A 27114-nucleotide genomic window follows, 5' to 3' on the forward strand; every position below is an offset into this window, starting at 1 on the left:
AAGGTGGCGTGAATAAAACAAATGTAGCCAAAATTTGTTGAATGTCTGCACACAATCATGGTGAAAATGACTGAATTGTAAGAAAAATATCAATTAATTTTAATTGAATCAAGTTTGTGTAGCATACAATAAAATGTTGATCCTAAGTGTTCAGTTTGATGCTTTCAGACTGTTGAATATACCTGTGTAAAAGACAGATATTATTTCCGTCACCCCAGAAAGTTCCATTGTGCTACCAGGCAAACTCTGTTTTGATTTCTAACTCCATGGATTAGTTTTGTCATATCTTTATATTCATATCAGTAAAGTCATATGGTATTGGGTCTAGCTACTTCTACTCAATAATATTTTTAAGATTCATCTGTGTTTTGCATGAGTCAGTAGTTCGTTGCTTTGTATTTCCTGTTGCTAAACATATGGGTTGTTTCCTGTTTATTGCTATTATGAATATGGCTCCTATGGACATACTTGTGGACATACGTTTTTTATTTCATTTTGTTTGACACTTAAGAGTGGTCATAAGGTAGGTGCATATTAAACTTTCAGAGAAACTTATAAATTGTTTCACAAACTAATTATACTACTTTACATTCCCACCACTTGTGTATGAAAGCTCTGTTGCTTCATTGTCTCACCAGTAATTGGTATTATCAAGTTTCTTCATATTTTAATCATTTTCATGGGTGTTAGATGAGTATCACCATGGCCTTAACTTGAAGTTTCCCAGCTAATGATGTTAAGCCCTTTTCATGTTTTCATTGGCCATTCATATATTATTTTAGTGAAGGCAAAATATTTTGCCCTATTTAAATTGTATTTCTTTTTATATTGTTGATGTGTAGGAATTATTTATATATTGTGGATACACGTTGTTTGCCAGATAGATGTAAAATGAGAATGTTTCCAGCTTATCTATTCATTTTTAAGTGATGTCATTGTTTAGTAGATATTTTAAATTTTGGTGACATCTAATTAATCAATTTATCTCACATATAGCTAGTGTTTTTTGTGTCTTAGCTAATGATATATTTTTTCCTGTCCAAGGTTATGAAAATAGTCTTCCATGTATTTTTATGAAAGACTTATGGTTCTAGCTTTTATGTTTAGGTTCATGGTCTATTGAGAATTAATACTTGTATACAGAAAAAGGCAAGGATGAGACTTTATTTTCTGCTTATTCTGTAGAGATACTCTGCTGCTCCAGTAATGTTTGTGAAAGACTGTTTCCCCATTGAATTGACACGGTACTTTGGCAAAAAATCAATTGACTATATGTGTGGATTTATTAGTCTATTAGGGGTTTTTTTTGGTGTGTAGATTTCAAAGGTTGGTCTACATATAATTATGTTCTCTGTTAAAACCAGTAGTTTTAATTCTTCCTTCCCAATCTTTGTGCCGTCTAATTTTATTTTTATTTCTTCACTTGTTCCAAAGCAGTTGTCCCAGGTGGGAACCAAAATCTTTATCTCATCACTGATCTTAGGAAAAAGCAAAATGTTTCACTATTATGAAGTTACCTGTAGGTTTCTTATAGATGTTCTTTATCAGATTAAGAAAGATCATTTCTACTTGTTGTTTTCTGATCGTTATTAATTCAGAAAGCCTGTTGAATTTTGTCAGATGCTTTTATTTGCATTCATTGAGATAATTACATATTTTTTTCTGTTTATTATATGGTGAATTATCTTGATTGGGTAAAAAGAATAAAAAATCATTGTCTCATTAAACCTTTCGCTTGTCACCTATGGGTTTCCCTCTTCCTTTTTGTTTAATAACAGTTCTGCCACACAACAAAAATCTAGAAACACACATTCTCCTTTGGCCTCCTTAAAAAAATATATTAAGACTTCAATTGCACCCCTCTCTATTACTTCCCCATAGTGAACCCCATCCTTCTTGGAAAGCAGAAAGCCTGGGGAGCACTTGTGTCCTTGAGACGCGGCGTGGGAGCGGCCCGGGAGCGCCCCCTCCCGGCCCTGCAGGTCACCTGGCCACCGCCCGGGATTTCCCGGGACACGCGCGGCGCCGCTGGGGAGGAAGGGCCAGAGGATTGGGGTCCACGCCGTCCGTGGGAAAAGGGCGAAGCGCCGGGTTTTCCAGCTGCGCCCGTTGGACCGCGCTATCCAGGCGGCGCGCCTGGGTGGAGGAGCCGGTACTGGGGCACGCTGCGAGGAGCACCCCGACCGGAGGGGCGCCAGACCGGTAGTACCTCAAGTCAGGGAGTATTCTACGCCCGGGAGCGCCCCAGACCGGGAGCGCCCCAGACCGAGAGCGCCCCAGACCGCGACGCGCCCGGAGCCGGAGCATCGCCTGACCGCGGACTGTGCCCACCTGCAGCCTCCACTGGGCTGGGTTCGCAGCCAGGAGCTGCCAGACGCCTGACATTCTTCTTTCGTTTTGTTTGTACTTTTTTTCGTTCTTCTTCTTTTTTGTTTTTGTTTTCGTAAACCTCTCTGGGTGCCTTATCTCTTTAATCACACCTCTGTTTCGCGTCCCACGGTAGTCAGGAGGTGGGGATCGCTGCTTCTCACCTACTTTCTGAACTTAGCCTCCGCAGTCGCGACCCGGAGTGAAGGAGGAGCTGTCGCCCCCGCCCCAGCCTCCGGGACGCCGCTCTGAAGGTAAGGGTGGGTGCTGCTGCCACCCGCACCCCCTCCCCACCCCCCAGGGGAAGGGAACATTCCCAAAACAAGATCAATTGAGAGAGAGAGAGAGAGAGAGAGAGAGAGAGAGAGAGAGAGAGAGAGAGAGAGGGAGAGAGAGAGAGGAGAGAGAGAGAGAAGAGAGAGAGAAAATACGAATGGAAGGGCCTTTTATTGTGTTGCCTTGGGAGAAGAGAGAGTGGTCAGCTTGGATCTGACCTTCAGCCTGGTTCACCCAATTTTTAGAACAAAACAGTTTTTTTTTTTCATTTAGAGAAAACTTCATGCCTTTGAGTGATTTAGATAAGTTTGTGACTATTAGTTATCTGTGTGTACACACATACATACATACATATGTAGGTGCACAAATATTTAATATGTCTTAAACACATCAAATACATGCATTTAAGATGAGTTAAACTTACTATTCTAAGAATACAATTAAGTGCCCTAGATCGTTGGCTCTCTATCTGACTGCACATTAGAGTCACGTGCAGAGTTCTGAGGAATCAGGATGCCCAGGCTGTCCTTCAGACCGCTGGGTAGAGCCCAGGCAGCATGATTTTTTTCCAAACTTGGGTGACAGCTGGTGCCCTAGATTTCCCATTAGTTGCTAAAACACATTTTCCAAGATATCATGATTTAAAAAGCATTTCAAAAATACACTATGCAGATGTGGCAATGGATCAGATGATCACTTAGATTCCAAATTGTATATATTTTATGGATTCAATTCATTCAGTAATTCGGCAAATAACAAACAAGCAGACATAAAGTGAAAATATGTCAGTTAGTGATAAGTGCTGTGAATAGACAAACTAAAGGTGGAATGGTAGAGGAATATTGATGTGTGTGAACATGTATGTATTTGCACTTGGGCAAGCCTGCTGTGGAAGACTTTCAGCAGAGTGCTCAGGGAGGACCTGTACATTATAACTTCATGTCAGCAAACTATAAGGGAAATACAGTACTATTTAAGTGACAATAAAGAAGTAATTAGTAGCTCTCTGAGGAAAGTAAGTTTAGTCACACTCTATCTTCGTGTCAAACAAGAAAATTAATTGTTTGTGGATAAAAAAAGTTAAACGTAAAAACAAAACAGAACAATATTGAGCCATAAAATTGAAGACAATATATAAGCATCTATTTGACCACCGAGAGGAAAGGATATTCTACACTTAAAAGTAATGAAAAAATCATGGCTGGGCACGGTGGCTCATACCTGTAATCAGGCAAAAGAATGATGGGTTTGACTACATCAATATAAATATTTTCATCTATTAGCATAACAAAAGAAAGTAAACAACAAGTTAGACAAACATCTGAGAACTGGACAAAAGACAAGAGATGGTTCATAAACATGAAAATAAAATGACTGATAATAAGTGATTAATATGTGTCTCATTTATACCCAAATAAATGCAAATTCAGAAAACAATGAGATAACATTTTTCTATTTTGGCTGTCTAATTAGATTTTAAAAGTAAAGTTGCTCAGTGATCTCCTGGGTGTGGTTGATAGCTACTGTCTTGTGCTATTGAGTGAGAGAATATGAATTATTGCAGCACTTCTGGAATGCAGTTTGGGAGCATGCATTTGCCGGGTTTAAATGTAGTCTTCAATCACTGTTCTGCCATCAAGTAACCCCAGGAAATAATAAGAAATGTAGACAACATTTAAGTGGTATTCACAATTCACCAGACACTTGCAATAGTAACTCATTTAACCTTCACATCAGCTCCAGGAGATGGTATTATTATCCCTTTCTGTGGATAAGGAAATTGAGGCACAGAGCAGGTAAGTCAGTTGCCCACAGTTGTTCAGCTGGTAGAGGGTAGAATGGAGATTCAAATCCAGCCAGGCTGGCACCTGAGCCCATGTTGCAAAAAAAACCGAGCCATCCTGCCTTACCCATGAAGATGATCATAGGATTATCTCATAATACAATGAATCTGGTAAATGATAATATATCCACATGAAATAATATTAGGTGGCAATTAGAATGGTTTTAACAAAGAGTTTTATGACACAGGAAAAATGCTTATTATATCATAGTAAGTGGAAATGCAGGATATGCAATCATTTAAACATCTTAATTATGTGACGACATTTATAAAAAGTTCAAGAAAACATGCTAAAATATTATGCATGTTGAGAATATTTTCTTCTTCCAGTCTTCATTTTGTAAATGTCCTACATTGTATGTAAATTGCTTTAGAAATCAGAAAAATTAAAAAAAAAAGAAAGAAACTTAAGAGTTATTATGTAAGAGCAAAAATATTGATATTAAACATAACAATCAAAAAACCCTTAAAATTCTTACATGTAAGACACTTAATATTTATATTCTTCTGTATCTATTTTATTAATACTTGCTAGAGTACCTTTACATTTATTAGAATAGTTCTTTTTCTGGAAATGAATTTATTATTTAATATAACCTTAATCTTTTAAATTCACACGTAAAACTTAAGTACATTAAAAATTTTATATACACACATCCACATTTGCAGAATGCTGTGTAAATACCAACTATTTTTTGTATACTGGGATCCTATTTTTCGTATACTGAAATCTTAATATGTTTCATATTGAAACTCAGAGTTAACTTAGTTTGCTGACACATCTTCTAATTTTAACTTTGTATCTTGGTAGATATTGAATTTTTTTTTAAGTGATGCTTTTTTTATAAGGTTATATCAGCCTTAACCAGAGTAGTGACGTAAAGGAAATAACATTTTTTATTCTATCCAAGATAAAAGAAAAGGCAGAGTTAATAATAAAACGTGTGTGGAGGTAGTGGGGGAGGTTTCAAACCATAGAACTGGTCTAATTTGATTATGCACAGTTGGTACTTTCCATTCATACTTGTCCCTTTTGTCTTTACATTATTGATTATTATCTCTTGGAAATTCCACCAAATATTTGATGATTTTCCCATAAGTCTGGACGTGAATGTTTTGGCAGCTTAGCCATTAAGCTTTATCCTGGATTTAGGCATTGATAACACTTTTTTTTTTTTAGGATGGAAGGTGAGTAGTCATTGGTGAGAGGAAACTATTCTGGGCTGAGAGGCTGCCATGCACTCAGGAAGTCTGCATAAGCCTTAGATGGTTTAATCACTGGATAATTCCAGAGGCAGGCCTTCTTATTATCTCTGGTTTGGTAATGAGCAAACAGGCTCTAAGACTTGCCCAAAGTTGTGCAGCTTGTCAGGACTCAAACTGGAGTGGCAGCCCAGGTTTGTGTGTTTCTGAAACCAGACTCTGCCATCAGGCTGTGCTCCCTGCACTCAGGATGGTTAAACGAGGAACATGGTATTATTTATGCAGTATTTAGACTCTGAATCATCTCCACTGTGGGAGATCCTTCCTCCAATGGGCTCTCAAAATTGTAATCAGAAGTGTGAAGGCAAGGTTGTAGTAAGATCAAATTTTAATGCAGATCTTTGTTCCAAGGGTTATGGTCAATGTAAAGGAGGGGTCTGGAGTGTAGGAGACTGTAATTTCGTTTTTCCATTTCCCTGAAGTAAACTCATATGGGCAGCCACAGACACATGCACACACATACACACACCTATGCTTCAGTGACACGTTAGCGAGTGCTGGCGATGTGCTAGGCATCATGTTGGATTTTAGTGATACAATGAAGAACAAAATAGACTTAGTTACTAGACTTATGAAACCTACGTTCTGAACAAGGAAGATAGAGTTTTAAAAATTCAACCCCTGAATGAAGATCTCATTACAAGTCATGATGAGCATTTTGATGTGAAAACACACGCACATTCTCTTACGTGGGCAGAACTGCCATACATAGCTCAGCATGTCACAAATTTTTTATTCATAGTATGGTAATATTTTTAACAGTACTATTGTATTCAACTTTGACCTTGGAGGCAGGATTTAATAGACCAGGGCAGAAATTCATCAGGTTCTGTTGTGTCAGAAAAATGAATTATTAAGGATATCTTCCAGAAGCAAAAATTCATTGCCTTGAAATTTTATTTATTTTATATGACTGAAAGTTCTGAGAATTGGTTACTATGAAAATCTTCTAAGTTGATTTTCAAAAAATATGTGTGCCAGAAGATTTTTAAACCTTCATAAGATAGGTATGCTTTTGTCTGAAAGCTTTGGCTGAATCTGTTTTATTCTATTTTCTAGAGAAGCCATTTGAAGCAGAATCCAAACCATGAATTGTAGAGAATTAACGTTGACCCTTTGGGTGCTTATATTTGTAAGCACCACAGGTAAGTGATTATAAATACTCACAAACATATTTTATTAGTAATTGAGAAATGATGCTCAAGTTTTTTCTTTTAATATGAAGATGGCTACTGAAGATGCTGAATTTATTAAGATTAGTGACCTAATTTATTAAGATTGGTGACGTTGCCAACCATTTGGTATCCCAGACTTAGAGATAAGAGTCATAGGAATGGGATCAAGTAAAAAAGACATACATGGTGTTATCAGAAAAGAAAAGATTCTGCAGTCCAAGTTTATGTAGTGAGAGCAGAGTGAAAAACTTGCATCTTGAAGTAAATTACATTTGTCTGAGGTGAAAATTTCTTTCATGTTACTTGAAATTGAGGAGGTGATAGCCATCTTTGTTATTGGGTTTTAGAAAGTTTGAAACACTCTCCTTCCTGAGAGGAGGCAAATATTCATCTCATTATTTAAGTAATAATGAAAAATGTAAATGAAAAATATATTAGAGAGGTTTAAAAAAATAAAATGAGAAGGCATATACAAAAAAGAGTCTGGCTAGACCAGGGAGTTCAAGTAGGCTTCACAGTAGATGTCAAATACCAATTTTAATTTATTAGCAGTGATTGTCTAGAGTTCTTTTTTTTTTATTGAGAAGGATTCCGAGACTCCATTCTTTAGAGTTCCATAATTGAATAGCAAGACATTCCTTAGGCTTTGGGAAAGAAAATGGGAGCACAAATATTAATTTGCCTTGCTGTATTATCTGGGAGAGGGAAGCACATGGGCCTGTGTTCCCTGCTTTGAGAATTACTGCTGAAGAGATAGCAGAATTAAGCTTTTAGTACTTTCAAATAACACAGGTCCAATCTCAGGGTATATTTACTTATGTGGATCCAATTATTGTTGAGATACCTGCAATACAATCCTACCCAGATGGTAAAGGAATGAGGTAGATATTTGTTTTTTCATATGCAATGATCTGTCAGAAATAAGTGGAAAAGCAAGGTGAAGGAAAATGTGTCATGAGTCCCATGTCCTGTGGACATACACTAACAGCCTTGCACCTCGTTACAATGACAGCATGATTCAGGCACAGAAACAGCCATGTAGCCTATTGTGCAAGGTTGCCAAATTCCTCGCTGTCTGCCCTGGAGAGCACTTTTCATGAATGGTTTCCTCTAGGGAGACATGACAATGTTCTACATATAGGATTCACTGAACCTAGTTGAGTTTAAGTGACAAAATTTTATGATTGTTCAAACTGAAGACAGTTTCAAACACAGACTTTATTGTTGTTGGCCCTGCTGGGTTCTTATACTGTGTTTAAAGAAAAATAGGAGTGCCTATTTTGGCACTTGGAACTCTGCACACCTTGAACTCCTCTCATTTATCCCAACAAGGACCATTTCCAACAAGCATTATGGTAATCAAAAAGTCTCTAATGGTAAACACATAATTAGATATCCAAAGCTACTAGCTGCCCAGGGGATGAGGTGTGGACTTTTGACTATCAACCTCCCATCTCTGGAGAGTGTGTAATTCAGATTAGGTTTTTTCAAATGATAATACTTCCAGAGAGCACATGTCCATCCAACACAGTCATGTGTTTATAGAAGCTTTTTAAGACCCGCCAAAACCTGGAAACCCAGAAATAACCCAATATGCAATAGACATTTGTTTAATAAACCAAATCCCCAAAATGTATCCCTCTATAAAATGGATAAATTGCCAAATAATGACACAATTAGATACTACATGACAATGAGAAAGGAACACATCACTGCTATAGCATGAATGCCTTTATAACTTAATCATGTCAAAATAACACAGACATAAAGGAGCACATATTGTATGGTCTATACATTTTATTATATTAAGTCTAAAACAGGAAAATAAATGAACTGTTAATGACTCATCATGGTTTCCAGTGTCAATTGAAATTGACACCCACATATACAAATGTATCACACCTTCTACATTAAAGTATTAATGTAAAATAGAGATTGCATAGCAACCAGAAAACATAAAGTTGGCGCTCCTTAACTCTTGTTCTTTGAGTTAGATTTGACATCCATGTCTTCAAAGAATGGGTATTAGTTCATTCTCATGCTGCTAATAAAAACATACCTGAAACTGGGTGATTTATAAAGAAAAACAGTTTTATTGGCTCACAGTTCTGTATGGCTGGGGAGGCCTCAGGAAACTTACAATCATGGTGGAAGGGGAAACAAACACATCCTTCTTCACATGGTGGCATCAAGGAGAAGTGCTTAGCAAAAGGGGAAAAACCCCTTATAAAAACATCAGATCTCATGAGAACCCACTCACTATCAGAACAGCATTAGGGTAATTACCCCAATGAATAAATTACCTTTCACCAGGTCCCTCCTATGACACATGGTGCCTATGGGAACTACAATTCAAGGTGATTTGGGTGGGGAGACAGCCAAATCATATCATTCCACCCTTGGCCTCTCCAAAATCTCATGTCCTCACATTTCAAAACACAATTATGCCTTTCCAACAGTCCCCTAAGGCCTTCACTCTTTCCAGCATTAACTCAAAAATCCAAGTCCAAAGTCTCATCTGAGACAAGTCAAGCACCTTCCTCCTATGAGTCTATAAAATCAAAAGCAAAGTAGTTACTTCCTAGATACAATGGAAGTACAGGCATTGAGTAAATACATCCTTCGAAATGAGAGAAGTTGACTAAAACGAAGGGGCTACAGGCCCCATGCAAGTTCTAAATTTAATAGGGCAGTCATTAAACCTTCAAGTTCCAAAATGATCTCCTTTGACTCTATGTCTCATATACAGGTCATGCTGCTGCAAGAGGTAGGATCTCATGGCCTTGGGAAGCTGTGTTCCTGTGTCTTTGCAGGGTACAGCTCCCCTCCTGGCTTCTTTCATGGACTAGTGTTGAGTTTCTGGGCTTTTCCAGGTTCATGGTGCAAGCTGTCAGTGAATCTATCATCCTGGGGCCTGGAGGATGGTGGCCCTCTTCTTTTAGCTCCACTAGCAGGGTCCCAATGGGGACTTTGTGTGGGATCCCCAACACCACATTTCCCTTCCACAGTACTCTAGCAGAGGTTCTCCATGAGGGCTCCACCCCTACGGCAAACTTTTGCCTGTACATCCAGCATTTCTATACATTCTCTGAAATCTAGGCATAGGTTCCCAAACATCAATTCTTGACTTCTGTGCACTTGCCAGCTCAACCTCATGTAGAAGTCCAGGCTCAACACCATGTAGAAGCTGCCAAGGTTTGAGGCTTGCACCCTCTGAAGTCACAGCCCGATCTGGTATCTTGGCCTGTTTTAGCAATGGCTAGAGGGCTGGGATGCAGGGCACCAAGTCCCTAGGCTGCACACATCAGAGGGCCCTGTGCTCAGCCCAGGAAACCATTTTTTCCTCCTAGGCCTCTGGGCTTGTAATGGGAGGGGCTGCTGTGAAGATCTCTGACATGCCTTAGAAACATTTTCCCCATTGTCTTGGCAATTAACATTTGAGTCCTGCATAAGAACATTTCTTATGCAAAATTATGCAACCAGCTTTAATTTCTTTCCAGAAAATGGGTTTTTCTCTTCGACCACATCCTCAGGCTGCAAATTTTCCAAACTTTTAAGCTCTGTCACCTCTTGAATGCTTTGCTCTTTAGAAATTTCTTTTGCCAGATAATCATCTCTCAAGTTCAAAGTTCCATAGATCTCTAGGGCAAGGGCAAAATGCAACCAATCGCTTTGCTAAAGCATAACAAGAGTCACCTATGCTCCAGTTTCCAACAAGTTCCTCATCTCCATCTGAGAACACCTCAGCCTATACTTTATTGTCCATGTAATTATCAGCATTTTGGTCAAAGCCATTCAACAAGTCTCTAGGAAGTTCCAAACTTTTCCATATTTTCTTATCTTCTGAGCCCTCTGAACTGTTCCAACCTCTGCCTGTTACCTAGTTCCAAAGTCACTTCCGCATTTTTGGGTGTTTTTACAGTAGTGCTCCACTCCTGGTACCAGTTTACTGTATTAGCCCATTCTCACACTGCTAATAAAGACACACCTGAGACTGGGTAATTTACAAGGGAAAGAGATTCAATGGGCTTACAGTTCCGCAGGGCTGGGGAGGCCTCAGGAAACTTACAAAAGGGGGAAAAGCACCTTATAGAATCATCAGATCTAGTGAGAACTTATTACCTTCCACTGGGTACCTCCAGTGACATGTGGAGATTATGGGAATTACAATTCAAGTTGAGATTTGGGTGGGGCCACAGCCAAACCATATCAGAATGCTTCTGCCACAACACTTCCTCTTTATGCTGTGGTTAACAATTTTTGAGTTAAAACCAGATTGCTGCTTTGAGAAATAAACCCTGACTACACAGAGGGCATTCTGTTCATGTCTGAGAGAAAATGTTTCATTCAATTTAAATATTCTCATCCTCAAAATGTGATAAAAGTGCACCCAAGAGCCATCAGAAGATTGATTATGAGAAAGACCCATTAATGCTGACCTTGAAGTACCAGAGCACAGAAAGAGAGGAAGGAGCACCTATCCTGTGTAGATGAGGGTCAGGTATATTTTCAAAGCCAGACAATCTGGGTCAATCGAGAAAGAGGGAAAGTGACACATATGCAAATTTGGATTGATATTATATAAATGAACTCTTGATTATCCACATGGTGACCTACAGCAATAACAAATGTACACACACCCTAAGTTACATAGGCACGCTTTTAACCACACCTACACATGCTGGGGAATGTTAGATAGGCAGGGTGAATGCAAGGTGTGTGAGATTTCTGATGATGCAGAGGAAGAACGCCAAATTGCTAGGTTTCTTGTTTTTCACTGAGACTCCTCAGCTGGGTATGTTTTGAGGTAGGTATGAAAACGCTGTGACTTCTGTGGCTTTCCTTATGAAGAAGTTAAAATGTGTAATATTTTCTTTTAAAAGATGACACATTTATCAGTCTTCTAGCTATGATTGTTTAAATTCTGATACCTTCCTGTTGGGGAGAAGCTGTCGGAAGTTGTGTTTTCATCTATGTTCTGAAAGTGCCTTATCCCTTCTAGTGTTGAAAAGGTTGATGAAAAAATAAAAGAACCCACAAGAAAGTGACACCAAGATTTCTCAGGGCTTTCTTACTGACTTTGCTTCTTCACCTAATACATTAGGAGACAGAAAGTTACCTTTGTCATTTTGGTTTTTGTTTTTATTTCTTTTTACTTTACTAATCTTTTGAAGAGTCTTCTTGTACTTCACGTCCCCACATTACTGCGGTTGAAGGGGAACCTTTCTATCTGAAATATTGCTCGTCTTCACATGAACATAAGATTGAAGCAAACACCAGAAGATGGCAAAAAAGCAGTGGATCACAGAAACGTGTGGAGCTGAACCCAAGCAGTTCACCAAGAATTGGTTTGCAAGATCATGCTTTGGAGTTTTGGCCTGTTGAGTTGAATGACACGGGATCTTACTTTTTCCAAATGGGGTGAGTAACGGTTTCTTTTTAGAGTGTATTTTATAGCCCTCTTGTCCTTTGTTCAGCAACTCAAATATGCATTAATCTGAAAGGTCAAATAATCAGCACATCTTTTTCTTTCCTACTCTTCCTACAACATGAAATACATTCTTTGTTATGGAACAAAATAAATTTATCTCTCTCTGTTTATTTTCTTAATGACCTTAGTAAAAGGAGGTTACCTTAATAGGATTTCCTTTTAGGGGATCCTTGTCAATAAGAAGTCGCAATTGCATGAAAGTCAGTTTTAAAATTCAGCTGCTCCTACTGTCTAGATGCCCCCAGTCAAATGAAATCAGTGGCTCAGACTTCACAGTAATATTAATGTATTGTGAAGGGGACAGTGTCAGCTTCCTGGGTGGCATCCTTGGTGGGGAACAGAGATGGGGTTGATGCAGACACACGAGTCCAGTCTGCAGTGGTTCAATGGGAGCCAGAAGGCAGTGCTAGTGGAGCGTGTGCATCTGGCAGCCAATCACAACCCACAGCTTGGGGCAGTGAGAGAGTGCAACATGGAAACGCTTTGAAGTTTACTCATGGGGTGTCCCTAGATTTTGCCAAGATACTCATAATTTAGTTGTGTAACTTCCATGAAATGAGTTCAGTCAACTGAAAGCATCACCCACACTTACTGAATGCGTTTCTCTTTAGATGTACCTACCTACATATGTAGGTATTGTTATAGAGACTTGAGACTGACCTGCAGGAAATAGCTCAGGGCCAGCTGAAGGATGATGGTGTGCAGATTTCATATGTAGCAGATTTCTTTTAGAAGCACTTCTAGACTGAGTCTTGATCATTATCAACCATGCTGTTGAGAGCAGAGTGAGCTATCACTATGAAAGCTTGGTAGCAGTCCTGTGGTTTTGCACCAAATTAGGTCATTTTTGTTTGTTTTTATACATAGGAAATCCCAGGCCTTAGAAAAAATTAAATAGATCTTTTGATAAACACCAATACATCTTCAGGTGACCTTTGAAAAACAATAATTACAGAAATGGGTCACAACTGGGATTTTTCATAACTCTAAGGATGAATGAATACTCACAAATGGGGTAAAGGAAAAAGAACAACAAACACATCTGCCCCTGCTTTTGACTCCTGATTGAATGAAATTTATTTAAAGGAATAAAGTATTCTGGACAGGGCATAGAGAGCACATTGAAAGGAACAGCCAGGCATCTATGATCATCACTTGGAAATAACAGAAGCAAATGGTATTGGTCATCTTTCTGACATAGGGAGTAGAGAATACAGCCTGACTTAGGAAACAACAATGGAAGCAAAAGATTGAGGTAGGATTTCAGAGAGGTGTGGAGAGACAGGGTAGCAGACAGGAGATGCTGAGAAAAACGAGGTGTCCCAGAGAGGATATTGGAGACTGATCACTGTGAGAGTGAAGTGATGAGGAGAGAAGCAGCTTTGACGATGGCTTTGACGATAAATGGGATTCTACATGGAAGCAGGTTGTTTTAGACACCTAGGAGCATAGAAGATACAGACATCTTCAAATATAGTGCAATTGGTAAGCAGTATTTACTGCAGATGTGTGTGTGTGTGTGTGCACATGCATGTACAGACACGTGTGTTGTGCAATTGGTAATCAGTATTTACTGCAGATGTGTGTGTGTGTATGTACACATGTGTGTTCTAACTTAGGTGTGTAAGCCTTTGTAGTTTGATGTGGAATCTATCACTGAACAGACTTTACACCTGAAATTTTCCCATTAGAACAGTAATTCTTTAATTCTTAGGAGTCCATTGCTAATGATCAAATGCCACTAAAGACTGATAATTCAGTCCTGCAGTGAAAATCACTTTGTCTCACCAAATTTTAAGAAAAAAAAGAACTAAGAAGGAAGGGGATATAGGAGTTTTCAATGATAGAGGTGAAGAAATGAAGGTGTAGAGAAATGCACACACAGAAATGTAATAATCAGATCCTAGGCTGACAGGCAGCAAGTTCAGCTTGGTGAGCAGCCTCAGAAGAGGGGGCTGGTGCTTATCCCCTGGTGTGTGTGGACAAAAATGAGTGGCCTTCATAACCAGGATGGGCTGGGCCTGTGGCAGGAAAGTGTGGTCACAGCTTTGGGCCAGTTGGCCTAAGTGTTCACCAGCCTTGGAGCTCCTGGATGGCAGGTGCAGTGTGATGTTGCTTGTTTCAGCATTCCCATTGCAGTGTCCTGCACATGGAGTATAATCAGTCCTCTAGCATTTGTTGAGCATTAGGAATTGAGGATTACAGAGGTAGAGAACAATGCAATCTGACAAGATGGGAATATTCATGTACTCTATTCCTTTTAAGCAACAGGTCAGAGAGATCCAGAAATCTCTGTCTCTCCAGTTCATCAAGGCTGGGGAGACTTTACAAAAATACACTGGAGAAGAAGATTCTGCCAATGGGATTCTGAATCCATTTCAAGGACCAGATAGCTCTATCATGTCCCATGGCTGCTGACCCATTGTCTCTAACCATGACAACAGTCTGCCACCTTCTCCAGTCATGGCCAATCTTTCATAAAGTCATGCCCAAGGTGAAGGGGCCAGATTCATTGGATTGTGAAAGTGATTAGAATTGTGCAAAGCACTTCTGGCCTTTGGGGCCAAATAGATGTGCATTTGCATCCTGGCCCCATCTTGTAGCAAGTTTGTGCCCTGAGCAAGTTGTTTAACCTCTCTGAGATTTAGCATTCTCATTGGAGCCTAAGGAAAATAGTCATCTCCCTTGCACTTACATAGTCTAACACTTGGAACTCAGTAAGTGCTAGTCCTGTTTTCCTTCTATCCTATTGAAGGGGAACTGGAAGAGCCTAAAGTGAGCACACATGTGTCAGGCATATAGGATAACTTAACAAGTGTCTGCTGTGTTTAGTAAACGAATCTACATATCCCAGGTGCAGGGTAAGCTAACATCAAATTGGAAACATTTTCTTTTTAAGAACTTCATTTAAAAAATACTGTATCTTTTTCCAATTCTAGATCACTAATTTATTTCTTCCTTCCCTTCCCTCCCTCCCTCCCTCCCTCCCTCCCTTCCCTCCTTCCCTCTCTTTCTTTCTTTCTTTCTTTCTTTTTCTTTCTTTCTTTCTTTTCCTTCCTTCCTTCCTTCCTTCCTTCCTTCCTTCCTTCCTTTCCTTCTGTCTGTCTTTCTCTCTTTCAACAGAGTTTTGCTGTTGTTACCCAAGCTGGAGTGCAACAGCACAATCTCGGCTTGCTGCCACCTCCGCCTCCTGCCTCAGCCTCCCAAGTAGCTGGGATTACAGGCACCCACCACTACACCCAGCTAAGTTTTGTATCTTTAGTAGAGACGGGGTTTTACCATATTAGTCAGGCTGGTCTCAAACTCCTGACCTCAGGTGATCCACCTGTCTCAGCCTCCCAAAGTGCTGGGATTACAGGAGTGAGCCACTGCACCTGGCCTAGTGATAGTCCTGATCACTAATTTCTGATCAGGAGGAAAAACAACTATAAAATCTACTCATACTCACTTTTGGTCAGTAAGGCATTTAAAGAGCTAATTCAATTACACTGAGGGCAGCAACTCCAGACTTTGGTTTATTCAACAGTAAGAGAAGGGGATTGGAACAAATTGCCTTGAGAAACATGAAACCTAACGCATATACACACACATTTAGAAAACAACATCAGGAGTTTATAGACTTGGTGAAACCAAAGCCAACCTCCAATCCTGGACTAAGACTCTCTAAACTTATCCATCACCAAAGATCATTGACATTGTAAACATCTCCTGTTCTGACATCCATAATATATTGTCTGCAGTAGGATATGTACGTGTGTGTGTGTTTGTGTGTTTGCGTGCATGTGTGTGTTTCTCTGTGTGTGTAGACTGCTCAGGTTTTCATTTTTTACCTCCTGCTCCCATGACAGTTGTTAAATTTCTTGCTCCTCTGAACCAAAAGGAGGCAGAGCAGGGTTTGCACATCAATGAATCGATCTCTTTAAAAAAATAAAGGAAAAATATAGCATTGGTTACTAAAGGGAAGAGGGTGACATTTGCAAAGTTTCTGTAACATTATAAAATACATTTACATCTTTATTCCATAGAAATCATACTCAGGAATGGAACTTAAGTGTCATCAGAAGAAATAAACACAGCTGTTTCACTGAGAAACAAGTAACTAGTAAAGCTGTGAGAGTTAAAAAATTTTTGCAGGTAACCTGTGAAAACAGTTACTATCAAAAACTGGTCAACAGCACATCATTGTATAAGGTAATGCTTTTTATAATATTTTAACTTTAAGACTTGATGGAAAAGATAAAATTCCCAAATCAGGGGCTGAGGGCTACCATTTTGATCTCATAACAAAGAAGCTGCCTGACCCCACATGGCCTACTGGCCCTGTTTGAGCCAAGTTCCTCACTGGTTTGTTGCCAAGAGCTGATACATAGTATTGATATGTGTTCCACAGTAGTTTCCCTGGATTTGGTGTTCAATAAATGATCACAGCTTCCTCTCCCACGCCCTTCCCTCATTTTCCTTCTCTTTCAATAAGTTAATTTTTAGGAATGCTAATTAAAGGATTTCCATTTCTCCTGTCACACATACTTAATATTTAAAACTCGATTGTATATGTTTTTCTGAATATATTAGTTTATTTTATAAAATTAGAAGATGGAAAACTGAAAAATGAAGAAAGCAAAAATCACTCATAATTTCATCAGTTAGAGACTTTGTGGTTTTTTTCTGTGAAGCATCTGGTTTTTAAAAGCGGTCTATTTTATTTTATTGCTTTTTTCTTCTAAAAATCATGTTGTGACTATCCCTTCACATCTTTAAATAATCTTCTAAGCATGGGCTTTCATTTTGCATGTGCCTGGTTTCATCTAACTTATCCCATTGTTATTGGACATTTGTGAATTTCCTATTTTTCACTATTATTTAAAGGTGAAAATGATTACCATTTCCACAAATCCTTGGGTGTTTATGTAATTTGTCGTTCAATCAAATCCCTAAATGTAGAATTATTGGATCAAAGGCTGAGAGCATGTTAGCATGTTTATATGGCTTTTTCTCCACACAATCAAATTCATCTCCAGGGAGTTATGCCAATTTTACCCACACTTGATAAAAGAATTCCAATTTTCTGTCACCTCCACAACACTAGGAAATAATACTCCTAGAATGTTTAAAATTTGATATGAAAAATTTCTGAAACTCCTAGTGGTTTTTCACTTTTCTTAGTAATAAATTAAACTTTTGTATATATTTATTGGATCTTAACCACAATAAGGCAATTTTGTGGATTGTCTGTTTATTTTCTCTGTTTTCTTCAGTTGAATTTTAAAAGCTCTTATACACCATTAAAAAGCATACCTCTTACTTGTTGAATTTTAAAAGCTCTTATACACCATGGAATACTGTATAGCCATAAAAAATGATGAGTTCATGTCCTTTGCAGGGTCATGGAGGAAGCTGGAAACCATCATTCTCAGCAAACTAACACAGGAACAGAAAACCAAACACAACATGTTCTCACTCATAACTGGGAGTTGAACAATGAGAACACATGGACACAGGGAGGGGAACATCACACTCTGGGGGACTAGGGGAAGGATAGTATTAGGAGAAATACCTAACATAGATAATGGGTTGATGGCACGTGTATACCTATGTAACAAACCTGCACGTTCTGCACATGTATTCCAGAACTTAAAGTAAATAATAAATAAAAGCTGTTTTAGACCATGCTATAGGAATTATATATACACATATATATAGTGTGTGTGTGTATAGAGTGTGTATATGCATAAAAAACATACACATTCCTATCCATGCACACACACAACACGAATTGTGTAGTTCAGGGATCCACAATCCCCGGGCCACCCCACCATCACTCACATTACCACCTCCTGTCAGATCAGCAGTGGCATTAGACTCTCATAGGAGTGCAAACCCTATTGTGAACCAGGCATGAGAGGAATCTAGGTTGCACACTCCTTGTGAGAATCTAATGCCTGATGATCTGTCACTGTCTCCCTTCAACCCTAGATAGGACCATCTAGTTGCAGGAAAACATGCTCAGGGCTCCACTGATTCCACATTATGGTGAGTCATATAATTATTTCATTATATATTACAATATAATAATAATAATAGAAATAAAGTGCACAATAAAAGCAATATACTTGCATCATCCCCAAACCAACCATATCCCTTCAACCCCCCCACCCTCGGTCATGGAAAAATTGCCATCCACGAAACCAGTCTCTCTGTCAAGACGGTTGGGGACAGCTGATGTAGTTTATATTGAATAACAAGTATGAATCATGTGCTTCTGTCATGGAAACTTTAAAGAGCTGTAAGAGAGAGTGGTCTGAACAGAACTCAGGAAAGCTGAAACAAGTGATGATGATTTCCCTGAAACCTTTGTTTGTACCTTATGCTTGAGCACTGTTTACTTGTGGTTTTCAAAAACAGCTCTTATTCTGAAATGTTTTCTAAACATTTGAGTCAGTCCTGAGTTGACTTGACTCTATGTCCCATCAATGTACTAATGCATTACAGTACATTTAAATTAGTGAGGCTTGGTGTGCCAAGTTTTAAGAAATTCCAAAATACAGATATTTAAATTAAGAACATTGGTGCATCAAGGATGTTTAGCTAAACAATTGACTACAGGGCTAAGTATTCTAAGCCTGTTGACTGACCATGACTTTACCTGAGAGCAAGGAGGGTAAATCAGTAAACCATTAACTGGAAAAGAAAATGAAGAGTCTTTCATCTTTTCCACAGCTTGGAAAAATTAGTCTGGTTTTATAAAACTTTGACTTATACATAAATAAGTTACTGATGTGAGGTACACATGTGGGTGCTTCATGGGCACATTCTATGCACAATGGGGTCTAGCCCCAGTGGCTGCCAGCTCTGAGGAAGAAGTCTGTGGGCAGTAGATTCTCTTTGCCTGGTGTTTGCAGAAACAGTGTCCATTGCTCAAGGATGGTCATTCAGCCCTCAGCCCTCCTATGTGGTCCTTGGATGGCTCTGGGACCTACGTCTGGATATCAGATGTGCTGGATTGAAGAAAGTGATTTTATTTATTACAATTAGTATTAATTCCTGTGACATGTATGGAAATGTGTGTGTGTGAAATAGAGATGTTTGAGTGTACCTATGGATTTGAATATTGTTGATGCATTTCTAATCAGCTTGCTGGCTTCTGGCGAAGGGTGTTAAGGGCATAGGTGGTCTGCTAGCTACTCAGTTCTCTGAGTAATTCTCCTCCCACCCCACTACCCACCTCTGGGACGTGTAGGGTGGAATACACAAAATTGGACTGAACATGTGGGAAACAGAGATGTCACTCAAGCAAGGATTTTTGTTGTAGTGTTTTCTCTGTCTCTGTCTCTCTGTTTGTATCTCTGTGCATGCGTTTAAAGGAGAGGTGAAAGGAAATTGACAAAAGCAGCTACAATGCTTCTATTTCCTCATGCTGTACTTCCCAGTATGTATTAATAACGACAATCATAACAACAGCAATGGGACTGCTTTTAATTCTTTCAGTAAAAGTAGTATCAAGTAACAGACATATACGCAGGAATTGCTTCTTTCCATTCTTTTTTCCTTTTTCTCTAAAGATATTTAACTCAAAAATTTGGATAATTGTAATATGAATTCGGCTTTTACTTAAAGTATTTTAACTTGCTTTCTTAAAAACAGAACTGTAAAAAGCTACTGGAGCACAAGGAAAACCCAATGATAAAGAAGAATGCTGAGTTTGAAGATCAAGGGTATTACTCCTGCGTGCATTTCCTTCATCACAATGGAAAACTATTTAACATCACCAAAACCTTCAATATAACAATATTGGGAGGTAAGGGAAATCTTAGAATTGGGAAGAAACAGATGTATTTTAGTAAAGTGGAATTTTTTTTATTCTTGAAAACTGCGTAGGAATTGAGAAACCACTTAGTTGGGGTTATGACCACATCACTAGTTCAAATATAAGGGTCAAAATCTTCATTTTGGTGAACCTCTACTTGGCTGAAAAACAACCTCTTTTTGGGAAGGAAATGAAAATCTATATAAATAAACCACACATAAGTCAGCTCTTTCTCATATATTTGAGTAAATTCTGGAATCTTTTGTTGTTAAATTTACATTTTCACACCATAAATATTTATTGAAGACATCTGTAGTCAATAAACTGTACTCAGCACAACGAGGCAGGGAAGCAAGGAAATATGAGATGAAGTGAGCACTGTACTATTCTCAAGGGATTTGATTGTAATCAGGAGAGGCAATAAGCTACATGAAGGTGCCACCGTATCAAACAGCATCACCTGTGAGGCTGCAAGAGTGCAAGGGGAAGTTGGAGGAAGGACAGTTGCAGAAGACTCAATTTGACCTTGGTCTTGGAGGGGGAGCTTCATGAATGGGGGAAGACCTGCTGGGGAAAGGGCTGTCGGCTAAGAGAGTGTAAGGAACACTGATGTGCTGATGGGAAGGGAGCCATGCTGGGCCCAGGCTGTGTGTGATGGAAGAACAGAATCCTGGGACATTGAAGGTATTTAATTAAACCTCACCCAGTGAAGATATTCATCATAAAGCACAGTCATTAATTGATCATCCAGTCCCTTCTTGAAAACTACCAAGGAAATGACCAAATCACACAGCAGCGTAATCCAGATTTTAGTATCTGATTGTCAAAGTCTTTTTTTCTGTTGAGTCCAAATATTCCCTTCTCGTAGCTTCCAACCACTGATTTTGGTTTGCCTTCAAGAATTTCATAGATTAAGTCTGGCCCCTTCTTAAAATGACAGCTCCTTTGTTGATTTGAAGACAATGGTTTATCCAGCCTAGACTTCCCCCCGCCATCATCCTGAGGAACTGGAAACTGTAACACCTGTGTGGGTGGCTTGTTTAGCAAAATCTGTGGGCTCGCATTCGGTACAGCCTTTGCTTTAGCAGCATCTTTCCTCTTCACTACAACTGTGTAGCGATATACACCCACGTATTGCCAGGGTAACAAATTGCCCCAAGTTTAGGGACTTTGCTAAAATCAAAGTTTTGGCAGGATTCGCTACTTCCAGAGACTCTAGGGGAAAATACATTTTTTTGCCTTTGCCTTTTCCCATTTCTAAGAGGCCACCTGCAGTTCTTGGCTTGTGCCACTTCATTTCAGAGTCAAACACATTTGATTCCCTCATCCCATCTCCTTTTTGACTCTGACCTTTCTGTCTCCCTGATGACCTTGAGACTACATTGTGCCCACCTAGATAACCCAGGGTGATCCCCTTGTCTCAAGATCTTTAATTTAATCACATCTAGAGGTTCCTTTTGCCATGTAACGTATCTTATTCACAGGAACTCGGGAGTAGGATATGGGAAACTTTGGGGTCTATTATTCTGCCTGCCACAGCCCAGAGCCTAGGAAACCCAAAACTGAATTTTTAAACTCAAAAACTTAAATTCTAGGTATAATCATCTACCTTGGGCCAGGCCAGTGGCTCATGCCTGTAATCCCAGCACTTTGGAAGGCTGAGGCAGGTGGATCACAAGGTCAGGGGTTCAAGACCAGCCTGGCCAACATGGTGAAACCCTGTCTCTACTAAAAATACAAAAATTATCCAGGCATGGTGGCAGGTGCCTGTAATCTCAGCTACTCAGGAGGCTGAGGCAGAGAATTGCTAAAACCCAGGAGGCAGAGGTTTCAGTGAACCAAGATCACGCCACTGCATTCCAGCCTGGGTGACAGAGTGAGATTGAATCTAAAATAAAAAAAAAAAAAATCATCTACCCTAAAATCTCCAATTTTACTTTCTTACATGTATTTTTATCTTATATGAATCTCTGTTCCTTTGATTCTTTCAGAACCTACACCCTCTTTCCCACCATCTTTGCTTTTGCTTTCCACCCATCAGCAACTCTTTCCTTCCTTCTTTGACGAAGCCATAAGAGTATCCATTATTAAAAGGGTACTTGCTATGGGCCAGGGATTGTGCCAAGTACTTGAGTTGAATCATCTCATATCATCCTCACAACAGTTCTGTGAGGCTGTGGCCTTGGATGAGTTAATTTCCTTAGTTCCTCTCTGCCTCAGCTTCCTCATGATGAAATGGGACAGTAATAGTTCATCCCTTGTAGGGCTGGTTGATGATGACCGAGTGAGTGAGTGTGTGTACAGCTCTAGGATGGCTCCAGGGACAGGAAGAGCTCTGCTGTAATGACCATATCCCACTGCTGGGTTCCCATACCTCACCTGCAGCACAAGATATTCTTCTCCCATAATTTTCCCTCTTATTTTTCTTGTCTCCTTGGAGAATGTCAACTGAGTCTCTAAGGACTCCACTAAAATGTCCCTCCTCCTTCATGCCCCCATGACCTCTTGTTTGTATTTCTGATTGCTGTCAGAGTTGCATTACATGTGTGTCTCAGTCAATAACTTTATAAGTGTCTGGAAAGGTTTGCACTGAGTTCTGTTCCTCATCTTTGCATCTTGAATACCTATGACTGGCACTTGGCACATAATAGGTGCTCATTACATGTCTGTTGTGTGCATTATTGAGAGAGCAACAACTCCTTCGATGCTACATACAACAAAAGGTCTAGACACTTCACCATCCTAGCTATGTTTTTGGAGTTGGTAAAGTTGCCATCAGTTTACAGAAATTAGAGCTTGTAGTTGGAGAGGACCGTCAGGGGGTGTTCTGGCCTGTATTGAGGACAGTGGGGCTCTGAACTCCTGCCTTCTCCATGTTGTGTCTTTATTATGGTACACTTGCCATCACAGATGGAGATCTCTTACCTGCCACATGGTGACCGCTGTAGTGGTGGAAAAGTGTGATACCTCTCCTCCCCATGATAAGGGTCATGACAATGCTCCCATAAAAAAGACAGATTAACAAGAAGCAAGCAAAACGAGTTTATTTAATCAAACTTTTCTGTGACATGGAAGCCTTCAGAAATGAAGACGCCAGGGCCAGGCGCTGTGGTTCATGCCTGTAATCCTAGCACTTTGGGAGGCTGAAGTGGGCGGATCACCTGAGGCCAGGAGTTTGAGACTAGCCTGACCAACATGATGAAACCCAATCTCTACTAAAAATATAAAAATTAGCTTGGCATGGTGACAGAACCTATAATCCCTGCCTCTTGGGAGGCTGAGGCAGGGAGAATTGCTTGAACCCAGGAGGCGGAGGTTGCAGTAATCTGATAGTGTGCAAGCCTGGGTGACAGAGTGGGACTCAATCAAAAAAAAAAAGAAAAAAGAAAAGGAAGGAAGGAAGGAAGCAAGGAAGGAAGGAAGCAAGGAAGGAAGGAAGGCAGACCCCAAGACTCAGGGAAAACTGTTTTTTAAGTCCTTAGGCTCTAGAAGCATGGACAGCCACATAGAAATATGATTGGACAAAAGGGTATGACCTAATGCTAATAGACTCAGTGGGGAAACCCACCAAGATCTGTCTGCTCAGATTCTTCTTGGCCTCTCTGTTGCATTTCTTTTTCCTGGGTAATAGACTGAGTGGCAAAACCCAGCAAGACCTGTCTGCTCAGATTCTTCTTGGCCTCTCCGTTATATTTCTTTTTCCTGGATAGAGGGCAGAGGGTATTAAGATCTACTGTCAGACCAAAGAAGGTCAAAGAATTTTTGACCAGCTCCTAGACAGAAAGGCAGAAGGTTAGAGTCATGCTTCTAGGTTCTATGGCTTATTTTGGGGAAATGATTTTAGCTTTTATGATCTGCTTTTGGGAAGAAGTCTGGTTTCTATGACTTGCTTTGGGGAGAATGGGAGCATGAAGCAGAAGGGCAGGAGAAGGTCACAGAGATCTTGATTTTGAGGCTGCTTTGAGACCTTCCAATGTCCTTTAGTTTAAAGTACTCAACCTGCCAAAATGCCATACTTTGGGCACTGTTTTTGGAATCCAGGAGTACCATTGCCTTCAGCTCATGCCCGTGAATCACAGTTACCCGAATTTCCACCGGGCATCTGCTACTTTCCTGGTCTCATGCTCTGGCTGATCTGGTGGCGTCTCCTCCTACTGCTGACGACCTCTGTGCCATTTTGATTCTGATGCTAGCCTCCTAGGTAGACTGGTCACGTCAAGGGTATGCACTAAGGTGCTGTCTTCCTTTTGTGACCTACATGGGACTGCTTTCTTCACTTTATACCAGTTGTGCAACAGGGCTGATCTGGATTTCCTATGATTTCATTTGAGTGTTAGTAGACAGCATCCTTTGCTTAAGATGTTCTTCACAATTCCCCTTCTCAAATCTTCCATGCAAGTTTTTTGGGGAAAAAAAAATCGATCCAGAGAAAGGTAGTCAGTAGCAGTTTTCCCCTTCATACGGAAATTGCTTCCTGCCTCTTTGTCTTTGAATTCAAGTCCATGTTGCTTCATGCTGCCAGATCTGAGAGTTAGTTCCTTCCCTAGATACATCTCAACTCCTCTTGCCTGTCTGCCAGAATTTCAGGCTTGCCCAGAGACTCTGAATCCCAGGGAACCCAGTCCTGACTCTCAACCCCAGGGTCTACTGTGCTGGTTTCATTCTCCTGTTCCTGCATTCTCCACTGCTCACTCTGTGGCACTGCACTTTCTGAGAGGGCTCAGGGAGGTGTGGAAGCTGCAGGAAAGCTTTTGAGTCCCAGTATACTCCACTTGACCAGGCATTCTGCTTGCTGAGCACCTGCAAGTCCCAGAAGGGCTGCTCTGGACATTGCTTGGAAACGCCCCCAAAGCACCGTGGTTACTAGAAGGGAACAGTCCTGGTCATGAGGATCATTACCAATGCAGATATCAGGGTCAACAATAACTTAACTATGTACCAGTTTAAATTTATGACCACAGCTGCTCTTAGGGCTTGCAGTTGTCAGCTGCCTTAGGCAAGAGCCTGCTGAGTGATGATTTACTTCCCAAGCATCACCAGATGGGGACTGAGAAGACAGGATTTATGTGCAATCCTTCCAGTCGAGGTCAGAAGCCACTCAGGAGCAAAAGTAGAACTTGGCCTATAGGCATGGACTTAACCAACAGGGCCAGGGCTGAGGTGAGGCCCCTGGGACACAATATGGAAGGGACACTGCTCTTAGCATCCTGCCAAGGAACAGTGGGCACCTAGAGGGATTTGCTTTTTTTACCCTGTCTTGGCCCCATGCCCTGTAAATCCATCACAGGCCAGCTGAGGAGGACAGATGGAGGGAATCACAACAGAGCAGAAAGGCTCTTCCCAGTGATTTTGCATGGTCCAAGTCCTGCATGTTTGATCATCTGGGAGTCACGCAGCAGTGGAGGGGCATCTTCCTCCGCCTTTTAGTTAAAGTGAGCAGAAGCTGCAGATTTGAGTGAGAGGAAACCAGGTATAAAGTGCTTTAAGCATCTCTGTGAGTAGGGAGTTGATGGAAAATGAAGCAACAAACAACATATCTGCAACCTTTAGTTAATGCAAATAGGACTCAAGTGAATGCAAACTGCTGACTACTGGAATCTTTGTTACATGAAATGAGCACATTCTAATAGATGCTTGTCTTAGAGAAGCTCAAGCCAACACTAATATATTTGTCTTTTCTTTTGTCACTTCTAGATAGCGGTTATATAGTTCCGGTTCTTCTTGGATCAAAGCTTAACCATGTTGCAGTGGAATTAGGTATACTCCAACAGACGTATATTCTGTATTTATGAGTAGGGGACATAATACAGTCTTCCAAGGGTAAATATGATTCATTATTGAATGACACCAGATACACATTTCGTATTTAGCAAATAACATTACAAAACTAGAAAAAGGGTGGCATTTTTTGAATGTTGCCACTTTTAACCTGACTTAAAAGAGGCAACGTTTTAAAGTTCAAGAGACAGTGGAACTGCCTGTGGTCTATAGACTGTTTTTGTTGTCCTGTGTGTGGCTTTTATTTAACCGTCTCCAGGGTCATTTCTAAATATGAAAATTCAGGCTGGGCATGGTGGCTTACACTTGGAATCCCAGCACTTTGGGAGGCCAAGGTAGGCAGATCACTTGAAGTCAGGAATTTGAGACCAGCCTGGCCAGCATGGCAAAACCCCATCTCTACTAAAAATACAAAAATTAGCTGGGCATGGTGGCATGTGCCTGTAGTCCCAGCTACTCAGGAGACTGAGGCAGGAGAATTGCTTGAACCTAGAAGGTGGTGGTTGTAATGAGCCAAGATCATACCACTGGACTCCAGCCTGGGAGACAGAGCAAGACTCTGTCTCAAAAAAAAAAAAAAAAAAAAAAAAGAAAGAAAAATTCAATGAGAACATTCTGGAGAGATGATTCAAACTAATTTAGTTGTTTGAATGTTTGATTAATTGATTGACTTTGAATCAATTTACTGATTTGACTGTATGTATATTTAGGGTTTGTCTAGCTAAATCCTATGAATCAGCATGTCCAATTGAGTAATTTCTTTCAAAAGAGGAAAAAAAGAAGGAAAGGAAGAAATTCACATATACTAAATATGCTAAGCCAGGTATTGTGCTAGGTCATTGAAATATATTATTGAATTAAATCCTCCAAGCAACACTGAGGCATGTATTCTCATTTTATGAATTAAATAACTGAAGTACAAAAAGGCTAAGTAACGTGTCCAAAGTTGAATCACTGAAAAGTGGCAGTCTCTGTTGATTGCTTCCAAAGTCCACACCTTATAACCACAGTTGGAGCCACAGTGGTTTATATGACCATATGTGCCCAGTGCAGCTGGGGTCCTATGCCATTTGTACCTGAGGTTTACCTGCTTTATATTTTTATTTATTTATTTGTC

At 40.0% G+C, this 27114-nt stretch overlaps 1 protein-coding gene across 6 annotated transcripts in view; it reads left to right on the forward strand.

Annotated features, from left to right (window-relative positions):
• The first annotated feature begins 2010 nt into the window (after positions 1-2010).
• IL18R1 (interleukin 18 receptor 1) overlaps positions 2011-27114 on the forward strand; it is a 40115-nt gene continuing 15011 nt past the window's right edge. For 2 of the 6 annotated variants that reach the window (XM_064371416.1, XM_064371418.1), the window contains exons 1-5: positions 6650-6894; positions 12099-12345; positions 16441-16606; positions 20057-20210; positions 25914-25976. In XM_064371416.1, the coding sequence (XP_064227486.1) occupies positions 6837-6894; positions 12099-12345; positions 16441-16606; positions 20057-20210; positions 25914-25976 (688 nt within the window). In that variant the 5' untranslated portion in view covers positions 6650-6836. Of the gene's footprint in view, positions 2622-5342; positions 6895-12098; positions 12346-16440; positions 16607-20056; positions 20211-25913; positions 26040-27114 lie in introns of those variants that run through there. The other 4 variants (XM_064371417.1, XM_064371419.1, XM_064371420.1 and 1 more) reach the window with 4 other exon arrangements.

Source organism: Aotus nancymaae, unplaced genomic scaffold, assembly GCF_030222135.1.
Source record: "Aotus nancymaae isolate 86718 unplaced genomic scaffold, 86718_ANA_hifiasm-v0.15.2.pri h1tg000131l, whole genome shotgun sequence".
Taxonomy (NCBI): domain Eukaryota; kingdom Metazoa; phylum Chordata; class Mammalia; order Primates; family Aotidae; genus Aotus; species Aotus nancymaae.